This window comes from Hippoglossus hippoglossus, chromosome 5 (genome assembly GCF_009819705.1).
Source record: "Hippoglossus hippoglossus isolate fHipHip1 chromosome 5, fHipHip1.pri, whole genome shotgun sequence".
Classification (NCBI taxonomy): domain Eukaryota; kingdom Metazoa; phylum Chordata; class Actinopteri; order Pleuronectiformes; family Pleuronectidae; genus Hippoglossus; species Hippoglossus hippoglossus.
The window spans coordinates 8,534,678-8,561,111 of record NC_047155.1 but is presented as its reverse complement, the minus strand read 5'-3'; the positions used below and the strand labels follow the sequence as shown (position 1 = coordinate 8,561,111).

The window sequence follows — 26,434 nt, the reverse complement described above, 5'->3', positions numbered from 1 at the left end:
AAAGCAGACAGGAGATGGAAGATGGAAATAGATGTGGAGTCAGTAAATTCACTGCGGATGAGAAGTAAGTAGAGTGGTGACATGGACGTTTGAGGAGGATCCCCACATGGACTGTGTCAGAGCTATTATCCATAGGAAGCAGTGAGATGGGAAATGAAGGCAACTGTGTAGGCATGTACAGGAAGGAGAGGCAGACGGATTGCAGTTCTCCCAGATGAGCTTTGTGGCTCTGTTCTGACACATTGTTATGAGGCAAATGATAAAAGAGGGAATAAGGGGGGAAAGAGGAGAGGAGCCGAGGAGAGGCTCTTCAGAGGAGTAGATAATGGCGAGACACTTTTGCCCAGGCTTTTGACATTGAAACCACAACGCTTTTAATCTTGACAAACATGTTTTCATTGTGAGCATTAGCATGGTTGCTTCAAATCCTCAGTGAAATGGAAAAGGCAGGTGAATGAGGGTGTCAGGGGCTTCATTAGCATGGTATCAATGTCAAAGACACAGCTGATATTTCATAAACACAATTCTGTGTTGCTGCCAAGCGATATCACAATACCCTGCGTGCTCAGACTGTCGTGGGGTTGATACCGTATGTGCATTTGCGTGTGTGTGTGTGGATGACTCTGCACAGGTAGTAGAGGTGGGCTAGCTGCTTGTGTGAGTGACTCCAGGAGAGCTGAAGAATGGAGTAGCTCTTTCCTGTTCTGGCACGATTAGAATTAATTCCTGCTTCCTCAGCCTCATCCAAACCGCGGGCATCTGTGCCTTCAGTGCTCTCAGGAACTGAACGGAGCGTGTGTGCATGTGTGGGTGAGAGCGTCACAGAGGGAGTGTGGGACAGAGCGATTCAAGATGAAGAAAAAAAGAAATAATGCAGAGTTTTAAAATTAAGAAAAATGCAAAACCTCGGGAAGAAGAAGAGATCTTTTATCTCCCCAACAGAGAGAGCGATGGAGCCATAAAACCGAGCTTAGTTAAAGTCAGTTGATGTAATCTAAACGATCAACACCCTTCCACACTGAGTGACGACCTCCCTGGTTTGACCCTGTCGCACCTCAGTCAAATTACGCACTAAATGAGTGTGCGGTTCATGTTTTAAACATAGTCGTGGAACGCTGGCCCTAATGAGGTAACAGCTACTGCTTAGTCAAACATGTTTCTTTCTCTTTCAGCCGTTCTCCTGTGGAACATCAGCTAAGCCAAGCAGTATTTTTTGACATGTCAGTGATAAGGTCACAAGAACAATGACATAACTAGGGGGGGGGGGGGGCAAGAGAAAAAAAGAGGTGGCGGACAGACCAGCTCTCACTGCTGCACGTCTCTCACCAGCTCGTGGGTTTGTGCTGCTCGTTGCTCTGCTGCTGTCTGTGTGAAGCTTGGCTCAGAGAGGTGGAGAATATCACAAGTCAAGTGGAATTTGTTATCAGAGCATACGGCTCGTCGTATTCCGTGTTTTTCTTATTGCAAAACAAACCCATAACCTACGAGAATTGACTGTACTAACAAACACTGCATGTGTCAACAAAGCCTGATAGCTTATTCCTCTTTACTGTTGTCAACAACCTGTTGTAAACACACCAATGAGCTGCACAGTCCATGGGTCCATTTTGCAAACCTGCACCCACCAATTCAAATACAAACCTGCATAGACTTGAGATTAAGATTTTAGCAAAAAACCTGACCCGTCATCTTTGATTAAACACACATGCTACAAACAGAATCACTTGCATTAAATGGGTTATGGCCTCCTGGTCTTCTTGTCTTGTATTCTTGGAAAAGTATCTTTCAATTGTCGTCGGACTTGTGCTCTTGAGGTTTCCAGTGCATCTCCTCAGCGACAACCTGCCTGGCTTGCAGCTTTTAAAAGCTAATACTTTTGTTCCTTTTTACAAGCAGCAAGGCCACATGTTCACCACTGGCTAGTTTTGTCTTTACGTGATCCATTTTGATGTACTAGCTAGTCCGGTGTCGGTATAGAGACAGTTATTTGGGCCTGATTCACAATAAAACCAGTCTGCTTTAATTTTGGATTTTCCCAGGAAATAAAATTAAACATACTTTAGTTCTGATACGATTTTTCATTTTACTTTGTAGGTTCCTCATGGGTACTGACTCTGTGTAGGAGTCTCCACCGGGATGTCATGTTTCTTAATCATAATTATAATAACATGGGAGCTGTATCCAGCTGGCTGCTGTAGATATTAGCTGCGGGATCAAATGTGTGTATTCATCCACAGCTAAAAATAATCTCCGGCATTGTTAAAATCTGTTGAGATGGCCAGGTGATTTACGTCATCACTGGGAACAAATGGGTTTGGGGTGAGTGCTCTGGACGGAGCAGGCAAGTCAGACGTAAGGAGTCCTGGAGTATTGTTTGTATCAGACTGTCGTTGGATTCAATTTATTAGGGAAGCTACAGAAGCACCAGCCTTATTCGTAAAGACAAATGTTTCTCCAAAGGTTTAATATTTAATTTCTTCATTTGTTTGCTTTAGCGATGTGTCCCGAGCTGTTTTATCACCTGCGACAATTTGTTTTAATTTGTTCCAGCAGTGAGAGGCTCCTCTATTTCTTCTGTACTTTGTGGCGTTCGTTAACACAGCAAAAATGATTGTGATTACATAAGCCTGTTGACATATTTAATACTATGTGCTTAATTGTGTCACTTCTCCTTTCTGAATGCACTATGTACTCAAAGCCTGGTTAGGATCAGTACGTTTTATGTCGTTTGGACACAGCAGGCTGGGATCTAAACCATGGTTGTGTTTTATGCTGTGATGGAAGCAGGTTGCGAGCATTAGCCACGCCATTGGTATGCTCGCTGTGCTGTTTTATGGCCAACCATATAGCAAACTGCCTGGGAAAACGTGAGGCCATAATAGCAAGGAAGTAATCAGTAGTCCGCTGCCGGAGGCATATTCATTTTTACTTATCACTCCTGTCAAGTCGCCCAGTCCACATCTTTGCCATAGCTTTACAGCCTCCACCCCCTGCCTCCCCCTTCTTTTTGCAGAGACTCCCTGACTGTCTGTCCTCAGTCAGTCTGTCTGTCTGCCTGCTTGGTATTTGCAGCCAAAAAGAACACTCTTGTACATCGTCTGTTTGTTTTTTCAGGGTTGGTTGACTCTAAAAAGGAGAAGAGAGGGCAGATAAAAGAGCAGTCCCAAAAAGACAATGATGAAGTGTGAGGGCCTGAGCTCTGTCTCTACATCCCCCCCTAATAGGTTGAAGTTTTAAAACACATTGCTTTTGCTACAGTTTCTGCAACACGAGAAGACCACCTTTGACACTGACATGCACATGCCCCGTGCACGTGAATGGTCCTGTGATATGCATTTTCAGGTGATTTAGCATAGACCTTATTATTTCTGACACAAAGCTAAAGCACTTGTCTGGATGGAGATCCTTTTTGTTTTTTTTTAAATGCAGGTTTAAATTGAAAACATATTAGCGTGGCCGTAGCCTGTGTTGTCCTGTGGAAAGTGTGAGGCTAATGAAATTGAATTCTTAAATCAAATCTGTAGTGCAGTGGTCGGTGCTTTGAGAAGCCTGCGTGTCTTTATGCTGATACAGAGGAGGCAACATGGATGGAGTCGCCCTGCTGAACGCCCGCAGTGGCCTCTGATGAAAAAGACTGTGAAAGTGAAGGATGGCCCCATGAATTTCAGTCTGATGGTTTCTTGCAGCGACAAGAAAGGGCTTAATAGAAAGAACAACTTTTCATCTGCATAAATGCAGATTTTACATTGAGCGTGAGGTGGCGTGGATAACTTACATGTCTATATAACGTGTATTACCCGCAGTAAAATGGATTAATGATCGCCTTTGATGATTAATAGGTGCCAAGGCTACGTTCAAACTGACAGAGTCTTGTCTTGTCTTCTGAACTTGTTTAAAGCAGAAACGCAAGTTAAGAAATGTTTGAAGGAAAATGTTCTATGCAGCTGAAAATCCAAGCAGTGATGTGTTGCAGCAGGTAAACAGAGTCAATTTGAGTTGTTCAATATAAGTGCAAGCAATTCCTTTGAAAATCTTACATAGTTTCCATGGAGACTGTGCAGAATTTAATGCTGATATTTTCACTACAAAACCAAAACAAATATTACTAGTATTTTTTCAATTTTGTTACTGTTACTACAAGATCTGATCTGTTAGTCTATTTGGAATTGCGTTTTTCATATTTCTTTCATTAAGATGACAAATATTTTGTGTGTCTCTCGGGTCATTCTGTGTTTTCTCTGTTGCTTAACCTCCCCTGTTGTTTTCTGATTATTTAGTTTTATATTGCCAATTAACTTTTTTGTTCCATGTGATAATCAAATATTATATTATTTTTCCCACGAGTGCTGCTTTGCCCAAACTAATATTGGAGAAAAACACATTTCAATATTTAAACATTTGCTGCAAAGATTAGAGCTTTTGGAGAAGTTGATGATACGGATAACGATGATGTGAAAGTCACCTTAAATGGATCAGTACAGTTTAGGGTTCAGTTTGACTAAATATTTACGGCAATGATCGCGAGCTTCTCGTAGCATTTAGAGACGTCAACAAGAATCCAGGCACTGATTTCTCCCTTTTCTAAAACAGAACAGATTTACCATTGCATATTTATACCAGGTGGCTGGCGCAGGATGACATGTTGTGCTAATGTATATGTTTTGGAAAGCCTCATCATTAATATTTGAATTGGATCCAATCCCTTTTTTTCCTGTGGTTTTCCACAACCATATTCAGTGCTTAAATATTTATGTGGCTTTGAGCTACGCTTCAAAAGGTTTAAAAAAGCCAGAGGCTAAAGTAATGTCAAACTGCGATGGCATCTTCTGCAGTTTAGCATTGGATGGACCGAGGCTGTAGACTCGATATCTAGCACACATACTGCAGACATTATTGGCAACAGCACAGCACACCCCAAGCTAATAGTTATGCTCCACACGCCCAGCTAATATTGAAGTAATAAAGACAGGCCTTTTCCAATTTGAAATCAGTATTACACCGTGTTACAACATGCATACTAAGACATCTGTCACTCTTTTTTTCCTGCTCAGTCTTCATGCAAGCTGACTGACAAAGTAGCACAGTTTGTCGAGTTCAAAACCATTTAGTCACTGAGGCAGACATCCACCCCTACCACTCATAGGTCGGATGACAGCGAGCGAGTCTGCTGGAAATGTGGCTAGGAGGGAGAGCTCTTGGTGGCAGAGTCACAACAGGGGTGAAAAGTTTCCACAGCGTTAATCCTGTGATTGATGTGGTTCCATTAGAGCGAACCTCGGGACTTCTGAGTGGCAGAGACGTGGCACGACACAACGTCCGCGCCGCAGATTCTAAACCTCAGGTAGCACTGACTGAAAAGTCCCAGTGTCCCAGAGAACAGCGATCAGGAGAACTGATAATGGACATTAAGCCGACCGCCATCCTCAGCTTTTATCCCCTAATGACACAAGCTAATGTCGTGTAGAATCAGCAAACACAGGAGACTAACAACCAAAGTTCAATGAAGCACAGGAGTAACTTTAAACTGACATTTATCATGTTCTGTATCAAAGACACAATCTGATGGATAGAGTCAGGTCGGAGAAATCGACAAACCACAAAAGGCAAACATTCCTCCCTGCATTTCTTACACCTCAGCCACATTATCTCCTCCATCACTACAACACTGTACATTTTCATTTAGTTTTGTTGTTGTAGAACAAATGTTTATTTCATGGTATGTGTGGTTTTCAGGTTTGAGGACTACTGAGGTTCAATACATCATAATTATAGCAGTTACTAACAATTAAAATACAATGTTGGGTAGAGCAGGTAGACAGTTTTTATTTGGGACTATGCCAATACTAAATTTGGAAATAAAACATCTGATATCTGTATTGGCTGATAATCTATACATGTATGTATAAATACACGTAAATGTATATACAGCAGGGGGAATTGGGGGAATTGTTTGTTTGCACAACAATGTAATTCACAAACTACTTGACCAAATAACAACAAAACTCAAATTGGGATCTGCTGGAAAAACAATTCCACACATTTACAATTTTTTTGATTTACCCCTGGTGCTTTTATTGCATTATATTCTGCAAAATGTAATACAAAAAAAAATTTGATTTATTTGTGATGTGATAGAATTAGCCCCAAAAAACGGCTGATCAATGCATGCCTCTGTCTCTTTTGTGGAGGATCATATGGAAAGATCAGCTCCTCCCAAAGATACATTATCTACTAGGGATGTAGCAACTTCATAAAAAGCTGAATTCATGCAAAGAGAGGGACAGGAATGAAAGCCTAGAGAGAAGAGAAAAATCATTGTAGAATGTGTTTTTAGTCGAAGGTCGCTGCCTTACATCTCTGCATACAAAAGTGTAACACTGATGTCAGACAAGACACACGATGCACAAAGTAACTGGTATTTGATGGGTATTTTTGGTGACTGAAACAGAGTAGCACCAGGCAGAATAAAGCAGTAACAAGAAACCTGGTCGATAAACTTATCTATTGGCCTACATTCTTTATTCTGTCTGGTAAAATCCAAAATGATTTTTCCTTGTTGTCAACAAGACTTTTTTCAAGAGATTTAAACAGAGACGTAAAATGCCTCTTTGAGGGATTAAGTTATACTGCAACAAAATAAACCATTCAGGTTCCTTTGTGGATAGGTTGTTCAAAACAAGCATCATATTTCCTTTGGTTTTCTCCTCTTATACGTTTGATCTCCCTCTGTCTCTCTCTCCCTCTCACACACACACACACACACACACACACACACTTCACGCAGTCAAGATAAATCCCCCGCTCCTTTTGTACGTAATGTGAGAACTCCACGAGGGGATTAAAGTAATAATCACCCTCCCCGTCGCTTTGGTCCAGAGAGGTTGCCCAGGAGGCTGCAAATTGCTGCAGTCACCATTAGGACAGCCGGGGCCTGTCATGCTAACAGTAGATGAGGCATTCGGAGCGGCGAGATCACAGGAGAGAGCGATGCAACAAGGCAGCAGCAACGTACAATCAATATTCTCTGCCAGCCACCTTTATGTATATGACCAGTAACATCCACCATTATGCTCTCAGCCACGGTGCCTGACATAATTGATTTTGGCTGATCTGTGTGTGTGTGGTCATGTGCGTGGGAGGAGGGTGGACGGAGAGAGGGAGAGAGAGAGAGTGTGTGAAGAGGCATGGAAGATGCTTGTGACAACAGCAGCACCATTTAGTCACAATTGTGAAATTGATTAAGGCTCCATTTTGTCATTATTGTAGACAATCTGAATCAGGCAGAGAAGCATGGGCGCTGCAGATATGAGGGGGCTGGGCGAGGGGTATTCAAATGTAATAATTTGTCTACTAATGTGGCTCGATAAACTTGATGGATGTATTTTCGTCTCATTTATTTTACAGTATTTAAAAGAAATTCTGCAACAAAATGCTTAATGTTTGGTTTTCTTTAAGTGGAAATCTGACACATTCTACATAATACTAGTGCAGTGCCCGTTCTACACCTGCCGGTTTGAAATGGCCTGTTTTTCTTGTCCTGTGTTAAAGCTCTGGAGCTACTTCAGAAATATTTCTTGTCATTACTGATTCCTCCTCAAACAGTTCTACAAGAAACACAGGAAGTCACATTTTTATTGTTTGCATGCTGGACATTGTGTGCAAGCTTTTTTATTAACAGTCTATAGGACAGAGAGCGAAGGTTTATCTCCATTACAAACCATTGTGCATCGATCAGATTCAGTTTTTTTCCACCAACTTTACAGTCAATGTTTTTCATAAAATAAAACAGAATTTACCTTGTTACTGTTCACATGCGTGGCATATATACGTTTGTTTTATTTACAGCTCTTATTTGTTCATATTACATGTAACAAAGCCTTCACACCCAAATCACACCTTTTCAAAATAAAAGCTCTGTAATTCAGTTGGATATAAACCATTGCGGCGACAAAACTAATGTTGTGATTCTATAAATGTTGACATGACGGAGATCAGCGTCCACGACACTTGTTAATGTCTGTGTCAGTCCAATATAGTGAAATAAAAATAATGAATATATGAAAATGATCTAGTGGTAATTTTGGCCCACACATACAGTACACATGCCAAGTGTGAAGCCGATAAGATGAATGGTTCTCAAGACGTGCATTATTACAGACAGACAGACAGATGGACAGACATTCCTGAAATTAGTAGATATTTACATTGAGTTCAGGTAATGAAGTGCACACACAGTGGATGTCAGGGTGTCTGGGGTGTGAGGAGACGACGTGACGAAGAGATGACTCTCAAGTTTCGAAAGGGGCGTCCCTGCTCTGATCGCCTTTGTAACTATTTGACTGGAGGATGCATGAAAGTGATGAGAGGTTGAGATTTAAAACTGACACGCCACTTTGGCCCACAATGCTGTCTACAAAACAAATAATGATCCGATCTATTAAAAAAAAAAATGCTGGTGCGACGGCTAATAAAGATTCGATTTATGATCTTTGTCAGGAGAGACGCAAGACATCCCTAAATCCTTGTCCGGGATCTTGAGGAGGATCAATGGAAGCACGCCGTTGGCTTTTATGACACGGCAGATTTTTCTTCCCTTTATACTCCTTTCTTTCTCGCCCTCCTTTCTCTCCATCACTCTCTCCACCCCTCTCTCTCCCAAGGCATTTATGTGGATGAGAGGGGAATGAATCACAGTGGAAGTAGTGAAGAAATAACTTTTCATGTGAAAACACCTCAGCTTTTATGGCTTTACTAAATGATCCATAATGCGGGCAGGGAGCACTCAGTCCTGCAGATTAAGGCGGGTCGGAGCGGGAGAGGGGCTCCGTGCTGCAGCCGTTAGACCCCTCCACTGAAGCTCTCACCAGTACGGCACCAGCTGAGATGGGCACAAATCTCTTTTACGAGGCTGCCTCTTAAATAGCTGTCAGTCTAGTGTCTCACACGTGGCACCCTCCTCCAGCTCCCCTCACAGTAATTGAACCATCTCTCCCAGAGTGCTGAAGTGGTGTGGGAAGCCATTCCAACAGCCTGTGTTGATACCATTAAACCAAACTCATGCATAAATCTAACTATATAGCCATCGTCACACCACCCTCCCCTGAATCCTCTACCCCCCAAAAGCATTCCTTCCTCCGCACTCCACTTCACCGGGTTTAGTTTTTGTCTGAGTGTTATTTACATTATCCTTCAAGGGATATTGTGCACATGCTTAAATGCCATTTCATTATTACTTTGGAATGACTGTTGCATGTCCGTCCTACCATGACAATGTTATAACAACAATACAGCACAAGAAGAAAATAATAATTTCAAAGGTAGATCAAGTGTCGCTGCCTTTTAATAAATATATATGATATAATACTCATCATTTATAATTATGATAAAAGGCAAGTCATATAGCCGCCAATCTTGTGTATACATTGTAAGTGTCTTGTGGAGGAGTTTCCATATTATAGCAATAAAAGTTATACTAATAAAAAGCTATTACTGAAAAGATGGAAATGTGTAATAATGAATTATTTGCTCCGTCAGAAGATTAGCGTCTCTGGGACAAACATTGCTAAACAGAGTTGATCTCATGAATGATGAGAAAACAGCTCAGTATAATTTGCCGTTGCATCATCTAATTATTATACTGAATGAATATGAAAATCAGCATGATGCATTATGTTTTTTTTGTCTCTTTTAATATTGTTTTAATACTGCGACCCACAATGTAAATATCTTCAGGCTGAATACATTAGTTTCACTCTAAGTGGAGCCACTGAAAGCATGAGCAAGCAATTTGACTAAATATTTATTTGTTGAAAAAGTGTCAGAACTTGGCGAAGACTACTGGCAAAATTAAGGGTCACGAGTAATTTTAGAATAACTCTGAAAAGTATTGTTTCACTCATTTCTGACCGGTTGTGGCAAGAATCATGTCAGCTCTGTTGAACCTGTAATCACACTGATGTCAAAGTTTCTATGGTAACAATATAACTCGCTGCACTATTGGAACAAGAAAACAACGTTAAATACCAGGTGTCAGCAAAATAAAGGATTTATTCTTGTCTATCTGAGACCAGGAGGAATCGCTCGATTTCATTTTGTCTTGTGACTGCAAAGATATGTGAGAAACATATGATGTTGGGTGCATACACCTGGTTCCCCTACTCTCTCACCCTGTTTCCTGTCTGCCCTTCACTGTGCTATCAAACACAGACATACAAATATTAAAAAATAAATATGTAGTTGAACAAAAGTTCCTTTGAGAGGGAATAAAGACAAACAAACCTGGTCATTAAAAATATCATTGCATCAGGACGCCTTTAGCCTCGTTCGAGAAATGTGGAGGTCAGATTGGAACTCCCGGGAAATTGAAAATCTGGTACTGTAATATGTATTACATTCCAATCTGCAAAAGTCAATGATTATTTTTATTGAATTCCCAAAAGTCCATCAACAGTAGAATCTGCCTAAGTGAGACGCTGGCCAGGTCCAACAGATAATGTAAGTAATGAATTCTCCCACAGAAAACACGGATGCAAGCCAGAGCTTTAATAAGAACCCAAGTGCCAAACTGACTGCCTCACTTCTCCTTTTAATATAAACACAATAAAGAAGCATTTGCATTTATATAGTTCTTCCAAGCCATCCGACATTGCTGCCGGCCAGTCGCCCAAAAAACAGCTGAGCGTCGAGCTGATTGTTACCTGGGGAAAATTAAGATAAGGGAATAATCCCACGGACGAAAATGGCTTCGTTAGGCCCACAGCAGTGGAGCCGACCAGGTAGGCAGAATTAACGAACCCCTGCATATAGCCGGGAATGAAAATGCATAACCTCCATACTGCCTTAAGTTTTTAATACATTAATAAAGATATCTCACTCAACTGGGATGTTGCATGTCTCGATCAGCCAAGGATCGGCCCGGTGTGTACTTTTGCATATTGGTATGAGTTAATGACTGTGTATAAATTAAAAGCTCATTCCGTCCTCGTTAGTATGCAGTGCTTTGAATCCACTGGGAGCCGCAATATATCAGGATTTAACTGGGAACCGCGCAAGGTTGAAGACGGTCCCAGAATTGATGATCCGATGGTGTTGCACACATTGGAGGAACACCGGTCCGTCCATTTATCCCTCCATTATGTGCTTTGTTTCTTAGGATAATTCACTGCTGTGCTAATTAATCACAGAGACACATCCTTCAGAATTGCTGCAGAGTAGCAAACCCTCGTTTGTTCCATTTGTATCATGGACCAGGTAGAGCTGTGCATGAGGCCAGCCCCTAGCCACATATATGAAGAACAAAGGGAGAGCTATAAGGTGACGTTCGCGGGGGAGTGATCTGAGCCGTCTGATTTAATGGCCTGGTGACTTTAATGATAATCCACTGGCTTCTCCCTCCCTCCCTCTCCCCCCCTTAGGAGCCCTGTTGGATGACAGGAAACAAACAGTGCTCTGACACTTCCCGCTAATTAGCATCATTAGCATACGGCCATTATGTGGCTGGACAGTAGCATGACAGGGCTCGGAGAAAGGCTACGGCGGTGACCTTTGGTGGACAACACCAGCTGTCACTAATTACCCATAGCATTGGCCAGAGGGACGGGGACAAAGACTGACTCCTTGTCCTTGACAACCTATGGCACCGGGAACGTCTCCCTTTTAATCTCCCTTTTGCCCGCAAGTGCAATTATTTATAAAAAAGGAAATGTGCTCACCTGCAAGTATGCAGTTTTTAACCTTACAAATGAAAAAAGCGTAAAGTTTCATCGGCTCCAGGCAGAGCTTTAACTAAAACGTGTGACTAAATGGAGAGATGCGACTGTGTTTTTGCCACCAGAGGCTCATGTGTGGTGTGCACACGGTTGACAAATATACAACGCAGAGTGGGAAATAATGACTTAAACGCCGTGGCTCCTTCAATCTCACTTTTAAGGTTTCATGTGGAAGTGACTCCATTCTCTGCGTAAGTGCCCGTAATCATGAGTAATTGTTTGCAGTCGATTTTTTTTGAGCCACCAACGGTCTTTGAAGATGTAACGTTGACTTTGCGACTGCTCGCTCCCTTTCATCTCCGAGCACAACTCCTCTGCCAATGGGAGGCAAAGCAGCTCTGAGGATTGGTGTGGTGAGAAGGTAATTGGAAACATCAAAAAAATTTGCTTGGAAAATTATGTGCTTGGAGATGAAATGTTACCTGGCGCAGTGTTACCCCAATTGCATTAACCCTCCTCTCTCAAGTATAGTCAGACAAGTACGCTTGAACGCACACGCCCAGGTGTCTGCACAAACTCACAGACAGATTGCTGTTGCTATACTTGCGAGTCCCTGTTGCATTTCCCAAGCTCAAAACCGCAACCGTTGCAAAGAACCTCACTCGAAACCCAAATTTCCTCTGAAACATAACGAATAGGCTTCAAACAGCTCTGTGAAAGACAGTATGTCAGACGTTAGAACAAATGTTCTCACTGTCAAGGTCTTAAAAACTCACACTGGTCAAAGATAGATGTTACAGCGTTTCACACACACTGACAAAGAAACACGTACAGGAACACATCTGCCCCTTCTTGTACAAAGTGCAATAACTTTCCTCTTTAAGTCTGATTTAAACTCCCATTTTCAGATTCCAACACTTCCCCAGTGACCCCCGGGCGCCTGAACATTTTCATTCTCTTTCTTGACATTTTGTTGTCTATCTTCCACAGGAACATCTGTTATGAAGGTTACTGCATCAGATGCCGACGACCCTGCGTACGGGAGCAGTGCCAGAGTGGTGTACAGCGTGCTGGATGGAGAAAAGTTCTTCACTGTTGATAGGCAAACGGGTAAGAACGATAAATAACCCCACGTTCAGTATTCAATGCACTTGCCATTTTTTTCCCTCACAAGATTCCGTTGGTGCTCCTTCAGTAATCTCAAGCTCAGAGACCGTAACTCCCGTATCAATCAAAATTGTCTTGCCAAAAAACATAAAATCAATCGGCCAAAAAGAGAGAAACTTTATAATAGTTTTAGCCAATAACTGCAGGCTGATCTTAGCAAGTGCTCAAATACCATATGGCGCAAATTGCTCCGTGTTTAGTGCCACCTTCAAGCCTATCTGTGGAGAAGTAGCAACAGGCAAAAATAAGCGTAGACAGCTTATATGGCCTGGATATTCAATTCATAAAGTAAATGTTTTTTTTGGCTTTTATTAATACCACCTGCTTGATGGATTTTTGAGACTCGGCTGGTATCCATCGCACCAAATCCACACTAAAATATAGCATAAAAGTGAAATGATTTTGCCCCTCGAATGCTAAGGATCTAAGAATAATCCATTTTTATAAGTCATCTCCAACCGGTATATCAAGAATCCTTGGGTTACTGTTGCAGCACATCAAGATTTGCACTATGAAGCATGTTCCCCAGCTTTATAATGGAAAACTCCCTATTTCCCCCCCGGTGTGGAGCTTATAGAAGTGATATGGCCTGACCCACAGTCTTCCAGGAGTAGCTTAGCATCACTGCTGCCTTCGGAGGCCCCCCCGAGGGAAAAGCACTAAAGTTTTAATGATTCCTTTTTTGGTGTGCACCACTTTGATTCGGTCAGCCTCGGTGCCTGGATGATAAATGGCTCTGCCTTGGTGGGACCTAGCGAGGAGACTGGATGGTTCATTCCGGCTTCTGTCTCACGACCCCCATTCCACTCCCCCCCCCCCCCCCCCCCCCCCCCCCCCCCCCCCCCCGCCCCTCTCCCCAGTTTGTAGGCGGACGGGCCAGCCTAATAGGTGCGAGTCAAGAAGGTCAGAGATGAAGAGGAGACAGAGCAGCTGTGAAATCTGTGTCATTAATATCACTCTCTCTCACCCTGACAACAATCTGAACAGCAAGTCAACATTTATTTATTTTTATTTTTGGATGTCACCACGCTGGAATTATCTATAACTCTGGACGCTGGAAAACTATAAAATTCTATTTCCACGTTTTTTCAATATAAAGTAGATCATGATATTGTAAAATAAAAATCTATGAAGTAGTAATTCAATCACATTTTAAAAGCAATACCAACAAGAACACATTCCCATTGGTTCTAGGCTGTTCCACTACTTATTATTCTATTATTTTGTTACTGTTATTACTTGGAAATAGACTTTGTATACACTTATCCGTCATTCAGGAGTAATACAAAATATATTAAATATTTTTTTTCTCTAAGATGGTTTCTGTAATTTTTTGGTTTTAATTAGCCATTTTATGCCATTAAACATCATGATCTACAGCGGGCTGGTCGAGCCTGTGTATTGGTCACTGTTGTGCAAAGTGATTTCAGGAACCCCAGGATGGCTGCAGCCGTACCTGGGGTTATTTCTGCTTCATTTTTGCACAACAGCAAGAAGTGGAGAAGCATCATCCATCTTTATAAACAGTCTATGGTGCTAACACAGAACCACCTTCCTCCTCCTCCGCCTCCTTCCAAAACAAACAGGAAAAATGGAAGCTTTCATATCTTTGTGGCCAATGGAGTAAAGAAAAGTTCAGATGTGCGAATGTATCTGGTGTTGACCAGCCCTCAGGTAGCTGATTTTGTTCTACAATGTCAGAGTGCAATGGGTGCAACCATGACAAGTGAGTGCAGCAGTATATGTGCAGATCATCTGTTGCTGACATGCAATGTAAACTGTAACGGGCACAAAAGGCAAACTAACACCACGGCCCTGCAAAACTACCTCTATGTCATTTTTACAGTGGTCCCATTGAAGGACAGATCGTAGGAGATGGATTTTCATTGCCCAGTCAGATGAACTGATATGAGCAACATTGTGAAAACATGGTTATTTATATTATACTAATGTAATGCATCATATTCTGGCAATACTTCACAGTTGGTGTACACAGCCTACCTGGTTAGACTGTTAAAACGATGTGATATGCATTGAAAAATGAACGGCACAGGCTTATCTTACTCCATTCATACAGATTCCTCTACATACATGCACGACCAGAGCAACGGTGCCGTGCTAGCTGCAGATTGGTGCTTCACTCTTCCTAATTTAGATCCATCCCCTCTGGTGTTTGGTGGATGAAAGAGGAGCATGTCATCTGCCTCGCTCCTTAACTCCTCTTGCTGAATGTACTGTATTCTGGCGACTCATAGAACCGGCCCTGGGCTAAATGTGACTGGAATCAGTGAGTTGTGTACCCAACACAGAGCAAACCTTTGGGAGTGAGACAGCGCACCGAGCCCAGGAAATGCATCAATAGATTCTGATGTGGAAAATCCCGAGGGGTAAAGTGGAATTATATTACTACTGCACAGCAAACCAGCCAGCTCCTGATGCCACTGCTGCTGGGCCAATAAGGGGAATGTCTCTTTTACACCAAGGAGGACCATGTGCTAGACTCTGAGACATATATAGAATAAAAAGAGACGGCAACTCAATACAGTTTTATTTAACCTTTACAGAGAGAATGTCATGTATTCATATCCCAACAACAACATGACATTATGGTCCAGAAATCACACATCACATATATATGGTCAGGTTGTTTGTGTTTGGACAAAGTGGATTGAACAGATTTGTTTCCACAAATGTTCACTAGGGTGAATAAATGTTTCTTTCTGTTCTTTATTGTTCTGCCGACCAACTCAAAGTCAAAGAAATGCACTTTATTTAATAGTTTGTTCTATTAAAAGACTTTTATTTATTTTAACAGAATGTGGACTGTGGAGTAAAATGAAGTCAGTGCAGGTGCCTCTCTCTCTCTCTCTCTCTCTCTCTCTCTCTCTCTCTCTCTCTCTCTCTCTCTCTCTCTCTCTCCCTCCCTCTCCCTCTCCCTCTCTCTCCCGATGTAATATCACTCTGTGTCACTCGCTTTCTCTTTGGAAATCCACTTCTCAGGCTTGAGTGCAGCTTGATCCAGCAGGGAGGAGTTGTAATGCTGTGCAGGCTGGCTGAGGCATGCCTTCATTCTGCCCCTATATATTATTAATTTTAATACAGCTGAGCCATAAAATGGTGTATGGGCAGAGGTGCAATGTGCCACAATCTCTTCCATCCAGGAGATGAAATAGAATGTGCTGCACTTGTGCCTCCATAATACAGTGCTTAGCAGAAGTTGATATTCAAAGTGAGAGGGGGAATGTAGTTATCGTTTAAGTGCTAACCACTAATGCAACCTTTCCACTGGCCTCACTTACTAGTTCCACTCTTCCGCACTGTCTCTGTCTCTCTCCTCCATCCCTCCATCATTAGGGCTCATCATGACAGCGGTGGCAGATTTGGATCGCGAGACGCAGGATCGTTATGAGCTGGTCGTCAAGGCAACAGACATGGCCGGACAAATGGGCGGTCTCTCCGGCTCCACCACAGTGACCATAGTGATCACAGATGTTAATGACAACCCGCCGCGCTTCCCACAGAGTGAGTGTGTCCAACACGTTTGCTTTCTTTCACACGGAGGGAGGGAGACGGCGAGACACGACGGGGGGGAATTAGAGAGAAAAGATTTGATAGTGTTAAAGAAAAGAGCGACAATTGGAGAATATCGAGGAAAGCGAAAGCCAGGACACGGAAACATGACAAAAGACACACATTATAATTTGCGACCTGCAGGCCGCTGACACCAGTAAGCGATGGCAGCGTCAGTGGCCGTACTGAATGGTCTGCATGTAGTCGGAGAAAATCACCTAACTTGAATTTATGGGCCAGTCAGACCCGCAGCGCAGAGCCCTGTAGTAGTCCATCAACTGCGGGGGAACTGATGCTTGCTCTTTTTATGTGAGACTCAAGAAAGGATTGAATCACTGTTGCTGATTGTTCCCTCGTTGTAATGTTAAGGATTTATGACGGTCAGGTGCTTTCTGGTCCTAATGGCGTTCATGTGGCTTTCAGTGCACACAGGCCCAACAGGTAGGATTGAAACATTGCATTAAAAATACAGTCCATCTCACATCACCACGGTGAACTGGAGCCTTTCTTTAAAGCGAGCAGCAAGTGTCTGGTTTATTTCTGACTCACAACACCACATAAAAAAAGTAAGGGCACTTTGTTTTTTTTCCACCTTTTTAAAGTAAACTATTAAAACCACATAATCATGTTAATAGCTGAATAATCCTTTATTTTTTATATTGCTTTCATTTTAATTATTTATTTTGTCTACCTTTTTTTTCCAGAGTCAAACTATTAGTTTGTATTACAGCTGGAGGAACAGCATCTGACAGTGTGGTTGATTGTGTTTGATATGTTTCCACACCTTTATCTTATTCGTGTATAAATCCCTTTTTTCATCTCAGTAAATCATATTTACCCAGTCAGAGGGATAAACCCTGCAGGATTATAGCATCTCCACTGTATTCTACTGGGGATAGATACACTTTGGAAGGCAGACTCATAAATAGGATGCACAAGAAGATGGCACTCTGTATGTGTAAAGAGTTTTTTTTTCACATAATATGCCTCTGGGGGAGAATAAAGTTTTACAGTATCGTCTTACTTTTCTCCTTTTTTATTTTCTTCATGATGAACTCGAGCAGACGTTTACCCCCAGCCCTTTTTCTGCCAATTGAAATGTGACTTCACATTCAGTTTCTACGATGAGTAAACGTTAACGTTAAGATGTTCATGCTCATGCACACCACATGCATTGCATAATCCCAATACAATTAAAAATTACAGTTTGAAATGTAGTCTGAGTTTAATTGACATTTAATTTATTTAAATGTTTTACGTTTTATAATCATATTAATCAAAATTACATTTTAACAAGAGTGGACTGTTATTGAATGCAATGTGACTCTTAATAGGTCGGTGAAGGATAAGGCTGGTGTCGTGGGTTAGAGCACAAGACGACAAAACATGATATGTGATATCTTTGGATTGTAGAAAATGGTTGAAATAATAATGCGAGTCAGTAAATGTATGTATATGTAAATGTAATGATCTGACTCTCAGTGGATTCCTGGAGTCTACCTCCCATCCCAACCTCCTTTTTCCATTACCTGTCCCCTTCTCTCTTTATGTCTTTATTTCTCTGTCCCGATCTCATTCCCTTCCTCATCCCACGTTTCTGTTTCTAGTCCCTATCAATCTCCTCGACCAATATCCTCGCCTCCCATTCTCCCTTTTCTACCTACGGCCAAGCATCTATCTTTCTTCCTCCTACCTCCACTGGTGTTTTTCCTACTTTTCTCCATGTAACCTATGTCTCTCATTCTTCTTCTGCTGTGGTGCTTTTCTGCACATAAACGTACACAGTTTTTTTTCCCCCACCTCATTCTGCTGTGGCTTCGGCAAATCTCACTGTTATTGATTTGTTTTTTTTCTGTCCATATGTTTTCCACTTTCTCCATAAACCAGAGATGTACCAGTTTTCTGTGTCGGAGGGGGCGGCTCTGGGGACGCCGGTGGGACGCGTCATCGCCACGGATGCGGACATGGGAGATAACACAGACATGAGCTACCTGATCAAAGAGGGAGGCGATCTCTTCAAGGTCACCACTGATGTGGAGACCCAGGAAGCTGTTGTCTCCATCAAGAAGGTACAGTTCATTTACAGGAAGTCTGCAGTGTTTTTGCTCTCCTTTAAGCTTATGTTGATTTTTAGCAGCACAGAGGCAAAGTCAACAGAATTTTGATAAAAGTAAAAAAGACTCAGAAGAGCACATACCGTCAACAATGCACAAAGGTACCCTTAAATACTGCATGTTCATTTGGACATAGTTCTAAAACTGTTGAAGATACATACACCTATGGAATCTTCGTGATCTTGGCTTTGAACTTCGCTATGAAGCGACATTTAAATCTATTAGATCTCCAGATCTTTTATTTGGATCCATTCCAAATTGCACACACTCCTATAGATCAGTCAGTTACTTGAGGAGAACCATCAACTTGATCGTGGGATACATGTTCTCACTGGAATCTGTACTGCAACACTTACATTTATTAGTATTATTGTAGTTATACCCTCTGGCCATCAGTGTCAGTAATGAGCATTGTGGGCGTGTCTTATTTTCCAGCAACTGGACTTTGAGAGCAAGCGCACGCACAACGTCGTGGTGGAGGCGGTAAATAAGCACGTTGACCCCCGCTTCGTGGACCTGGGCTCCTTCCGAGACCAGACCATCGTGCGGGTCAGTGTGTCGGACATCGATGAGCCACCCATCTTTCAACCTGCAGAGGGCACTATCATGGAAGTGCAGGAGGATGCGAAAGTAGGCGCTCTGGTTGGCGTCGTCACTGCCAGAGATCCGGATGTGAAGGATATACCTGTCAGGTAAGACGAAGGATGTGAGGCTCCGATAAAAGAAAAATGTCTAAGTGGTATAATGTCACATCGAATCAGACTTAGGGCAGTTAAAATTAAATTGATGTATACAGTCCATGCTGATAAAACTGGACAATGGCAAGACTAGATAATGTCGGTACACACCTGATTTTTACAACAGCAGCTAGCCTGATAATAAAAATGTCAGTCAAAACACAGGTGAACAGATTTTTAATGGAATAAAATTTGCACTACGAAAAAATCGTTTTAAAACTCTAGTTGAGTAACTACAAGTAATAAGGTGGCTGATTTAAGTGCAAGGTCGTTTTTTAGCAATAGCTTGGTGAAGTGAAAGCCCAAACAAACAGAGAACAGTGGGACTGGCACAATGAATGTAGCCGTACAGTACGTCTCTTCTTTTTTTTTTACTCTCAGATCACTGTGTGTGATAAAAACAGTATCATCTGATAATCTTCTGTACCAAGGTCTGCGGTTTAGACGTCTTCAGAAGAGCAATTGCGGTGTGAGAGGGGAATACAGATAAGGCCTAAGACAGTCTATCTGACGGAGTACACGCCGACACACGCAGGGCCTGTGCAAATTACCTTGATTAAAAATGCATGAGGCTCAGAGATCCAGGTGTAATAAAGTACAACACAGTGGCAGCGCTGTTGTTCATCTCAGTCTTGGCAGCCCAGAGCTGGAAGTGTGTGCGATACGTGCGTCCGCATATATGACTGATTGTGTGTGTATGCGTTTGAGTAGGTGAACGTGTGAATGAGGGAAAGCGAGGGAGGGTGGGAGGTTTGGCGAGGAGCCACCTACAGAGCGAAATTAGCCAGCTCATGACTTCTGACAATAGATAGCACTTTAAAGTCCACATAATCAAGCCCCCCGAGGGGTATGAATATTGTGCAAAATATGTGTAATGATATGTAATGTGTGCGATATGGATCTGATCTCAAATACCACTTTGTTCTACAGCTTAAGCAAACTGAAAATAGAAACTGATAAAATAAACACCAAAAGCTTTCATTTGGAAGCACTTGTCAAAATATGCTGTTAAATACAGAACAGGAGGTTATTGTCAGTTTTAAAGAATACACAGTGAATTCTGTTTTGCCTTTATTATGTCAATGTGGTAAAAGCATGTGTGAAGCAGCCAAGTTTGTATTTCTGTGCCACAGATGGAGGTGGTTTGATTCTGACGGTGGGAGATTTTGTTGTGTTAACCAGCGAAAGAACTAGTGAAAGACTGAAACCACGGGGACGATGCCAACCTCCACTCCCAGTCTATAAAACCTGACATGTACTGTACTGGAAAGCGATGGTTTATTTTTGTCCTTTATTTATTATTTATTGTGGCTGTTGTCTTAATCCAATATCTAGGAAAGAAGGGAGAGATAGCACAAGAAGCTGGACAGCACAATTTTAGGTTTGGTGCAGGGAAGATACATTTTACTTTCAGTTAATATATTGAAAACAAGTTTTAGTGGCAGGTATAAATATGATCTAGTCAAATCCAGTAACTGCCCTAAATGGTATCATGTAAAACCCCAACAAGGAGTTTTTAATTGGTTATGAAACGGTCTGATTTTAATGTTGCTGCCTTTTTATGAGCTACAACAGCAATTGAGACAATCAAGGGGGCTTTTTCTATAAACTGTTGTTAATGTCTGTGGTTGGAATGTATTACCTGCGAGGTAAGAGCAACGCTTTACGTCAGTCAGGCTGGAAAAGCCCATGTTTAGGACGTCTGTCCAGTGTCCATACTTTAACGAAAAGGAAAAGTTCCTTGTAGGAGCTTTAGTTTGATTGAGTAAATGAATGCACTTAGATATATGGTACATGGTGGCTGCATGTTTGTCTGTGTGGAAGTGTGTTACCTCACGTCAGGGTCTTAGACACAGAAGGGATTGTTGGATCCTCTGATTCTCATGCAAACAGGCGGGAATTAGTTTCAAACCCAGATTATCTTGAGGGCAATTCATCCAGATCTAGTCACTCAACGACATATAAACAGTACAAGAGGTAATTCGTAAACAGACTGAATTATTTACATTCAGTGGCATAAATAAAACACAAATGCAAACACTAATATATGAAGAAATCATCCATGCAGTGCTTTCTATTACCAGTTTAGCAGATGGTTCACCTGACGTTACCTTTTATATCTACATCATGTGACCAGCAGTCCCATGAGACCTGGGAGAACGCCGGCTGGCACGTTTGTCAGAGAGGCTGATAATGCCCATGGTTTTTTTATTATATTTTTACAGTCATGTGTGCATGAATAAGCCAGCTGCGCGTGTGATGAGGAGCTAAGCACAAAGAAACCTCTCAGCAGATTTTTGTTGACTCACCAATCTTTTGAGAGCACCAAGTACCCGAAAGAAGGAATGCTGCTTTTGTGGGTTTTCTCTAAAGTACACAATGAAAATTTAATGTTTGTTTTCCTACTCTGAATAGGCAAAGAAAGAGTCAGCATGCAGCTACTTGCAGTTAAGGGACTCGGCGCTAATAAGTCACAGGACCTGTGACAAGTCTCCTTTAAATGCCTTTAAAACATAATTACTTCAGCCAGGTCCCCTCTGTATAGGTTGTTGGTCTTTAGTGCAGCCCATAGTGGAATTAGTTAAAGTCCTTGCGAAAGCCCCATGAAAAAAGAAACTCAATTTACGTCAAAATTGAAATTCCTATACACTCTCTCACCTGCCTGTCACTTACTATTTCTCCCTCTCAACATCTATAGTACGCCTCACTTTTTCTTGTCCGTTGTAATAGGTTCTCCATCGATCGGACCACAGACCAGGAGATGATCTTCCATATTGATCCGGACTCGGGGGCCCTCACACTGGGCAAGATTCTGGACAGGGAGACTGCAGGCTGGCACAATATCACTGTGAAGGCTGTGGAAGCAGGTACGTGCGTCACTCCCCCTCCCCCCCCCCTCGTTTCAAATTGAGCTCACCACGCTGGGTTTCCACATCTTCACACTGCTGAGCATGAGTGTGAGATAAATTATCCTACTGTGACCTTTATTTACCTCAATGGAATTTCTGAACATGGCTGAGAATACGTTGGTTCTTCAATTTGATTAATCTGACACAAGATGTGTCTCAAAGTTTGGTTTTGACATTTTCACTGGATGCGACAAGTCAAAACAAACCCTCACAGAAATTAACACCAATATAAAAGCAATAGAATGAACAAATAGTTGATATTTATTTGTATTATGTACAACAACAGTTAATGTATCAGCTGTTTACCAAAGAACACAACAAACAAGCCCAGATAATGACAAATGAAATTGTTCAAATTGAAACTACTTGCATTTGTTTGAACTCTTTACAGCCCTGCGTTCAAAACAACAAAGTTACAATGCCTCTGACGACTGACGCACTTTGTCACTGGGGATGATAAGAGGTGGCAGACAAACCTAAACCGCTGTGATCTTTAGCCACTGAAGCTTTGGGCACATTTTCTAGCAGCGGAGTGTTGTGGGCTTTTAAGCTTTGAGAAAGACAGACACGAGGAAGGTAACGCTAATAATAGAAAAGGGTCTTTTGTTGGTAACTGCAACTGAGACCAAGATACAGGAAGAGTCATGGGGTGAAAACTGATTAAACTAACAAAAATATTCTGTATTGCAGTGATATGTATTCAAGATATATTTTTTTTCAGCATGTACTGATGACAATTTGTCTGTAAACCAACCATTGAAAATACTTCCAACTTTGCTTGTATATATATGCAGAACTTTTACGTGATCTGAAAATGTAGATGACTTTTTGTTCTTCAGATTGATTCATCTTTTCTTAAATCTCCATCTATCAACACGCAAAAAGGCTTGTCTGTGGAAAATCTGATCACTGAGACAGTTTTTATTTATTCCGTCAACCCATCACGGCCATTTTCGTCTCGAGTAGTAGCCATCAATTGCTTTTGATTCGTCATTTTTCTGATACCAGGTGGGGAAATACCGTCCAAATACAATTTTATCACCAATCTTGTTAAAAGTGGGTGAGCAGACAAACACATAACTGAGAATGAAGGAAGAGCTTACAGAGCTTATATTTTTTCTATCTCTTTGGTTCCTGTTGTCATAGCAAAGAACACGAAGAATGTAATAACTTGGGGAAACTGGGGGGGGAAGTTATTACAATATCATTAGAAGTAAACTTGAGAAGGGAGGAGGCCTATTCCACACTTTTTCAATCTTACCCAGATGAAGTGGTTGTGGGATTGCAGTGAAAGCAGGGGAGATTGCATTCTGCATCTAACTGGTATCCACCATCGCACATGAGACGGAAGCGGAAAACAAAGCACATAAACAAAGCCGATTTTAAAATGTCTTCATTTTTGTTCCCCTCTCATAAAGCCACAGACTGTGATTACTGCAATAATCAATATGGCCTAAACTGAATAGTAAGCAGTCTCACCCAACACAAACATCAAGACAAAATTAGACTTTCGGAGTCTTTCTCTTTTTTTTTCTTCAAGCTGTAATTCCCAGAGCAATTGGGGCGCTTTTGTGCTCGGGCCTCTTTGTGCTTGGCATTATGTCATAGGCACATTTTAATGTTAATTGAACATTTAAAGCGTCCCTACCCCACCCCCCCACCCCTTCCAATATCAGACATAAACACATGCCTGGACTTGACAGATAAAGCCTCTCACATTGCCTTCCAGTGAAAACATCCGCACTGACAGAGTCCGTGGTCAGCACCGGCAGGATTCCCATCCGCGGCGGTTCTTTATCACCTGGTAGCTCCCGGAGTCCCGAGAGCTGCAGATGCACAGACAGGAGACAGAGATAGAAAAGAGAAAAGGGCCACAAGAGAGGTGGGAGTGGGGGTGCGGTTAGGATGCATATTGTGAAGAAGCTGGCTGGAGTATTTTAAGAAAGAACTTCATTTTCTCCATAATGGTTTGGATATTTTTTGTGCTCTGTGCTCATTAAGGCTGGAGAGCCACAAGGTCAACTTGTCTGAGCACATTGTTAAAACCCGAGTTTTGCAGCACAAACCTTAATCATTCCCCGAGTCCATTACCGACCTTTGAACTGTTGCGTTGCCACCGCATCGGCAGCGGACAAGTGACAACAGCTCCTCCGACAGCTCTTCATGTCCGCGCCCTGGGATTAACCGCAGACACAAAACTGCAAGAAACACACAATACGTTCCGCTCATGTGTCTGTGGGCCCAGTGAAGAAGGTTTTACTGCAAATGCAAGTACGAGCAAACTCCACTGTAATGATACCCCACCCAATCGAAGAGGATACACACACATGCACACACAGCACGTTTTTTCAAATTCAACCAGTTTTTAAAAAATAGCAACCACTGGCATTTCTTCCTGCAGACATTGTCGGTGCACAAGAGGACACGAGCTCTCAGCCGTGTAGTATTCGTCTCCTTTCCAGAGAACACAGAAGCTCCTTAGCACAGGTGTAGTATTTAACTGCCCCCTCACTAGCCAGGGTACTCGTACTCCCTGACAGGCTTCTCCATAGAAACATATCAGGGTAAGTCAGAGTGACACATAATTTTCGAGAACTGATAGCAAGTATGATATCACCTCGCAAAACTTACTTTTTTTTTAACCCAGACAGGTAGGCGGGGGGTGGGGGGGAAGCATCGCCCTGAGGGCAAAAAGATACAGAAGAAGCTGGAAAAGTCTTTATCTCCTGCACTGTTGCGGGGAAGGCATTTTGTACAGAATAAGTTTTTATAACTTTTCTATGACAAACAAATGCACACCAAAGAGCAGATGGAAAAAAGGCCAGTCCCGTTTGTGGAGTCAAATATGTGTCGTATTAAGTCGAAATGTGATGACATTTGCTAACAAAATCTAGATCAGAGGAGATTATTTTTCTCAAATCCTGCACCACAGAGGGTTGAAGAATTTAGATGCAAGTGCAGTGCAAATGTCAATGAGGCCAGGGAAACATAATAATGTGTAATCAAGGAGCAAAGGTTGTAACCTGGCTGACATTTTTCTGTTTTTCTGAATCTCTCACCAGTGAACATAGAGCTCAACTGCGCGTTTGTAGAAGTAGAAATCCCATTTGCATTCTGAATAGAGATTCTGATTATCGGCTACAACAGTGCAACTATCCAAGGTAGACTTACCACAAGCAGCGACATTGTGACACAGTGTCATATTCTCCTGTAGAAGCCACAAGACCGTAAGAAAAACGTGTTTTATTTGCGATGCCAAGGAGAAGAACTACACTTCCTCACAATCCTCACGTGTCGAGCCAATGTCTCTGATTAGTGGAGCTCGCTGTTACCATGGGAATGTTTACCGCATCTATGAACATCACTTTGGCTATGACCGACTACAATCGGACATGATCGGAACGTGTTACTACTTTAGGTTACGATACTATACGAAACGCCATAAACATACACACAATACACAAACTACCATATATTGCAACAGGATATTAATACCCAATAGTATTTCAGAAGAGGCTTGGAAAGGGATCGTTTGGGATGGTTTATAAGATGCGTACTTTCTTCACCCTTTTTTCAGTGTTCCAATATTTTTTGTCACAAATCAATGTTTTATTGTCACGATTCGTCTAGTTGCTGGTCGGCCGGCTTCCAGGCTTCAAACTCTCTTTCTTAGGATCTTCTGAAACAGCAAAAGAGAAAATAAACAGGACATTTACTTCCGGGAACCAGAGCCATTCTAAAACGTGAGCGGCCACTGTTACGCTCGGTTGTCTCTGTAGTTGTGGAGCAGGAGGAGATCCTGAACACTGGTTTCCTACACTTGGTAAGTTTATAACTAATTTGTCAAATAGCAGTCGTACCACTGTATGGTACTAAGTGCTTGTGGGAGATTCCTGGCACTCAAAGCCACAGAGTTATTAAATTGTTGTATTGGTCCCAAATTATTGTATAAATGGATCCTCAGACACACACCACTGTCATCAGGGTTATTTAAACTTTTTTTTGGTGTATTTTTTATTGATGTTTTTTATAGATCCGTAGCCTCCGCCGGGAGAAATATAAAAGTCTACTTTTTGGTCGCTTGCTTCATTATCTGTTCATTTGACAATTCAAACCCCACTCGGTGAATTTTAATGAAACTCAGACTCGACACATCCACCACTGCAGTGCAGCATCTTGATAATCACACCGATTACCCTCAATACTCATTTGACAAACCGTGCGTCGCT

At 42.0% G+C, this 26,434-nt stretch overlaps 1 protein-coding gene across 2 annotated transcripts in view; it reads left to right on the top strand.

The window, feature by feature from the left end:
* LOC117761766 (cadherin-22-like) overlaps positions 1-26,434 on the top strand; it is a 146,649-nt gene that overhangs the window by 89,685 nt on the left and 30,530 nt on the right. For both annotated transcript variants that reach the window (XM_034585980.1, XM_034585978.1), the window contains 5 exons: positions 12,699-12,818; positions 16,230-16,397; positions 18,333-18,514; positions 18,995-19,251; positions 22,027-22,163. In XM_034585980.1, coding sequence (XP_034441871.1) covers positions 12,699-12,818; positions 16,230-16,397; positions 18,333-18,514; positions 18,995-19,251; positions 22,027-22,163 — 864 coding nt within the window. The remainder of the gene's footprint in view (positions 1-12,698; positions 12,819-16,229; positions 16,398-18,332; positions 18,515-18,994; positions 19,252-22,026; positions 22,164-26,434) is intronic.